The sequence below is a fragment of the Zalophus californianus genome, chromosome 6, assembly GCF_009762305.2.
Source record: "Zalophus californianus isolate mZalCal1 chromosome 6, mZalCal1.pri.v2, whole genome shotgun sequence".
Taxonomy (NCBI): Eukaryota; Metazoa; Chordata; class Mammalia; order Carnivora; family Otariidae; genus Zalophus; species Zalophus californianus.
Window position 1 is genome coordinate 2,029,785 of NC_045600.1, and position 4,892 is coordinate 2,034,676.

Sequence of the window (4,892 nt, forward strand, 5' to 3'; positions counted from 1 at the left end):
GAGGAACCTTCTAGACAGGCCCCTCTGGTGGGAGGTCAGTGTTGGAGCAGAGGGGAAAGTGGGAGTCTGCTGTAGTTGGCAGAAATGAGTTGCTGACTCCCAAGCTTGATTGTCACCCCCCTCCCTCCCCACCATGGGTGCTCTGACGAGCCGGGGCCCAGCCCCTGAGCTGCTCTCCCCCAGGGCGCGCTGGCAGGGCCCTGCAAGTGGGCATTCCTCTTGATGCCAGGGGCTGCTCCGCACGGCTGGGTGCACACACTAGCCCCAGCTTCCGTCCCTGTCCCTCCTCCCCACCAGGGCTGGGTGCATTGGCACATGACCTTTAAATCAAAAGTGTGCTTCCTTCCCGGCAGAGCAAACGGACCAACCTGAAGAAACCGAACTCAGAGCGGACGGGACATGGGCTGAGAGTCCGGTTCAATCCCCTGGCACTGCTCCTAGACGCTTCTCTGGAAGGGGAGTTCGACCTGGTGCAAAGGATCATCTATGAGGTGAGTTGAGCCGCAGCCGCAGGCCAGGGCTGCCCTGTGTGCTGGGAGCTGGGGTTCACAAGCACCCTGTGTCTTTAGGTGGAAGACCCTAGCAAGCCCAACGACGAAGGGATCACCCCCCTACACAACGCCGTCTGTGCCGGCCACCACCACATCGTGAAGTTTCTGCTGGACTTCGGGGTCAATGTGAACGCCGCCGACAGCGATGGCTGGTGAGGGTCCCCGGGACACTCAGTCCATGGTAGGAGACGTCCCCAAGCCGTCAGGACCTGGGGAGGGGCAGAGGCAGGAAAGCATGGGCTGGCGCAGCACCTTACCCAAGGCTGCCTCGTCCAGCTGCCCACACCAGCTCTCTGGGTTCTCTTGGGAAAGGCACAGCTTTCATCATGCTTTGCTGCACGTACCTGATTATTAATGGTGTGGGCTGCGCATTTGGCAGATTTTTACTGTTTGGTTTTATTTTATATATTTTTTAAAGATTTATTAAAGAGAGCACAAGCTGTGGGGGGCAGAGAAGGAGAAGCAGACTCCCTGCTGAGCAGGGAGCCCGACGTGGGGCTCAGTCCCAGGACCCCAAGATTATGACCTGAGCCAAAGGCAGACGCTTCACCGACTGAGCCACCCTGGTGCCCCTCTTCATCTGGTTTTAAATGGTCGGATGACTTGTACGGAAAGGAAACTCAGAGTCCTGCTTTAGTTGGACATTTGCGTGGCTGCCCGGAGGGCCCTCCTGCTGCTGGGCAGGCCCCTGGGTCTCCTATAGATTTTGTTGTGAACTTCAGGCACCTGTCTGTGGGGTTTGAACATCTGGGTCTTTTAAATTATGGGAAAATACACGTAACACCTTCCACCGCTGCCCCACGAGGGCACATGCAGCGTCGCGCCGTGCGTTTCTGTCGCGGGGCACGCTGCGGGGTGCTCCTCAGGCCCCTCAGGGCCCCGGCCCGTTCAGCAGTGCGCGTGCAGTCTGAGACACTGGGTGAGGAGAAACCGGGCCATTAAAAAGACCAAGCACGAAGCCCGTGGGGCCCCTGGAGGCCCCTGGCCAGCCTGGGCGGTGCCTCGCGATGCGCTCACCCGCCCTCCGTTGCAGGACACCGCTGCACTGCGCCGCCTCTTGCAACAGTGTCCACCTCTGCAAACAGCTGGTGGAGAGCGGCGCCGCCATTTTTGCCTCCACCATCAGTGACATTGAAACTGCGGCGGACAAGTGTGAGGAGACGGAGGAAGGCTACATCCAGTGCTCCCAATTCCTGTACGGTACGTGGGCGCGCGGGCCGCCCGGGCCGCAGGGCCCTCCCCTGGGCCCGGCGCGGAGGTGCGCGTGGTGCTGCGCGCGCGCGGAGAAGCCTGCTTCTGCTTGGGGAGCAGCCCCCCACCCCAGGTCTCATCAGAATGGAGGTGACGCTGTCCCTTAGGCTCATTCCTAAAAACATGTTTGAAAATCCACGTTGTCAGAAAGATTCTTGCCAAATCTCCAAAAACAAACTTCTCTTTGTGTCAACGGCCCCCCCCCCCCGGGTGGAGCAGCTGGGGGGCGTAGGGGGCTGGGCGGCAGCCATCTGTCCATTTCTGGGGCACACCAGGGCTTGAAGCACAGCCGAGGGTGCTCCAGGGAGGGAGCCCCCCATCCCTGTCCTGTGGTGACCCTCAGTGAGGAGTGCCCCGCTTGAGGGGTGAGGCTCGTTCGGGGTTTAATCAAGGCACTTGCGTGGGATCAGACTTTGGGAGCTGGAACAGCACCGCTGCCCCAGGGGTTAAACAGCTGCGGGTCGTCTGCACCACACCTAACTTTGCCCAGCCCTGCCCTCGACCCTGGGGACGCCATGACAAACGGAAGTGGGCCCTAAGCTCCCCGAGGCCACAGTCACAGTGACAGCCGTGCCAGGAGCAGGGCGGCAGGAAGTAGCCAAGTAGCCGGGGCCATCGCCCGCACCCCACCCCCACCCCGGCTCTTCTCAAGGTCCCCGCAGTCACTCCAGGCAGGAGCCTGCTTGGTGGCTGTGGTGCGGGGGCGCGGAGCTCTGCAGCCGCTGTTGGGGGCTCCCCACGCCCAGGAGCAGTCCGCTGGCTTCCTAGTTGACGTTTGGGAATTGTTCCAGGTGGCAGTTGTAAGGTTGACCTTAAGGAGCGCCTCGGCAAGCAGCACACCTTTGCCTCCGGCCCCAGCACTTCAGGAGCCGGGTGACGCCTGCCGGGCAGAGAAAGGGTGGGGACAGGGCCCCCTGACCAAATGCTTACTGTCCCATCCCAGGGGTGCAGGAGAAGCTGGGCGTGATGAACAAAGGAGTGGTGTACGCTCTGTGGGGCTATGAGGCCCAGAACAGCGATGAGCTGTCTTTCCATGAAGGGGATGCCATCACCATCCTGCGGCGCAAGGACGAGAGTGAGAGCGAGTGGTGGTGGGCTCGCCTTGGGGACCGGGAGGGCTACGTGCCCAAGAACCTGCTGGGGGTAAGCACTGCGAGCTCGCTGCTCTGGGGTTGGCCTTGTCGGCCTGGCGGTTCCGTCCCGTTCTCCCCGCCCCGGGGCTCCACGTGGGGGCAGATCCTGCAGGGCGACGGCGGTAGGAGACGGCCGTTCTCCACCCTCAGCGCCGCCTCTGCGAGTGGGTGAGTTTGCAGAGGTGGCAGGAGGCTCTGGCAGGTCCCGCACTCACACCGTGGGAGCTGCAGGGGTGCCTGCTGTGGAGCCCCGAGCACCCTGATGGAGGAGCTTTGGAGAGCAGCCCATATCACAACTCTCTGTGGTCCTGACACGTCTCTGGGTTGGGGGGGCGGGGCATGCGGGTTGTCACCTCTGTCGGGTTTGTAACTGCCCTCCGCCCTTCAGCAGAGCAGGTGCCTCTGCGCTCCTCCCACACGCCTGGTAGGGCTGGCGGATGCGGCTTCCGTTCTGCCGAAGTGAACCAGGCCGAGAACCAGAGATGCTGGCCTGGAGCGGAGAGGGGAACTTAGAGCCACCAGCACGGGTTCTAGGTGGTGCCATGTGCTAGGAGAGGCTGTCCTGCAGTGGGGTACAACTCGTAGAGGGAGTTGGGACCCCAGATGGTGGGTAGCCGCCGAGTGTCAGCCTGACAGGGCAGCCAGCTGTGTGGCCCTGGGCGCCCCTTCCGTTCAGCATGCCGTGGCCTCGTCCTGACTGCTCCCATTGCTTCCCAGTTGTACCCGCGGATCAAACCCCGACAGCGAACGCTAGCCTGATCTTCCCTTTGGAGCACTGCACGGGCTTGCCAGCCGAGGAGCCACCAGAGACACCGCTCTGCTGTTTCTCCAGGAAAGCTGAAGCTAGACGTGGTTTATTATGGTGCTCACTTCAGCAGACAGCATCCACAATGTGAAATTACTGCAGTTTCTAGGTGAGGCCCTTTCTTCAGTTTGCCCATAACTGGGAGAGGTACTTTTGCCTCCAAGAAGACTGAATTTTGCCAATTACTGTAAATCTAAATAAATATCCAGCTTTCTAAACAGTTGTCCCTGTTGCCAATAAGAATCCCTAGAATTTCCCTGGTTGGTTGCCAGTGAAGACAAACCCTCTTACTGACTTGGCCCCAAGGCTGTCCCTCGTTCTTGATGTCACCCCCACCCCAACACTGAAAACTTGCAACCGCAGTCAGGTGTGCCCCCGGCGCAAGCCCGCCTTGTCACTGGAAGTCCTGGCACCCCACCGCCCTTCCTACCCTCACCACGTGCATCTCTTCCTTCCCCTACCAAAGGGGCCTCCGTATGGAAATTTCCATCAGTGGTGGTGCTTGGTGCGTGTGTCCCGGGCATTGGTGTAGGTACATACAGGCTGGTGGTGCTGGGCTGAACCGGCACAGCCCAGGCACCAGGGCCATTAATACCAAGGGACAGGCAGTCAGGAGCCTCCAGCCAGCACCCTGCCTTCCCTGCAGCCTCTTGCTGCTCAGGTGGGCCGGGGTGGAGCAGATGGGAGGGGTGCCTGCGTGGGAGGGCGGGGGCCAGCCAAGATGCAATAACCTTGGCCCAGTCCAGACTCATTTGAACTGTGCGTACAGACTTTTCTATACCAAAAGTATTTTTTGACTAGACCATTCGCAACTACCAAAATGATATTGGAAATGTTTTTTTCTCATTAAAATCCAGGCCCTTAGGCTTTATTTTTCATGTATGAGTCCTGTGTATAGTTTAGTTTATGTATAAACCCGCTGCTGTAGCTAGTTACCTTGAAGCTTTGATTGTACACGGTGTGGTGATGAAACACGAGCGCCCCTGCGGATGGCCTCTGGTGCTGGCAGCCCCCCGCTGCGCCCTGTGAATGTGCACAATAAACCGCTGTCTCTTACCGGCGGCTGCGAGTCTTGTGTTTTGGAGCCAGAACAGAGCTGCAGCATGAACGCTCAAGTTTTTCTGGACACAGTGAGGCAGAACTGATCCGTAT

General features: G+C 59.8%; 1 protein-coding gene across 12 annotated transcripts in view; it reads left to right on the forward strand.

The window, feature by feature from the left end:
* PPP1R13B (protein phosphatase 1 regulatory subunit 13B) overlaps positions 1 to 4,796 on the forward strand; it is an 89,993-nt gene extending 85,197 nt beyond the window's left edge. For all 12 annotated transcript variants that reach the window (XM_027568906.2, XM_027568907.2, XM_027568905.2 and 9 more), the window contains 5 exons: positions 354 to 491; positions 570 to 703; positions 1,585 to 1,751; positions 2,746 to 2,945; positions 3,653 to 4,796. In XM_027568906.2, coding sequence (XP_027424707.2) covers positions 354 to 491; positions 570 to 703; positions 1,585 to 1,751; positions 2,746 to 2,945; positions 3,653 to 3,694 — 681 coding nt within the window. In that variant the 3' untranslated portion in view covers positions 3,695 to 4,796. The remainder of the gene's footprint in view (positions 1 to 353; positions 492 to 569; positions 704 to 1,584; positions 1,752 to 2,745; positions 2,946 to 3,652) is intronic.
* Positions 4,797 to 4,892: the final 96 nt, after the last annotated feature.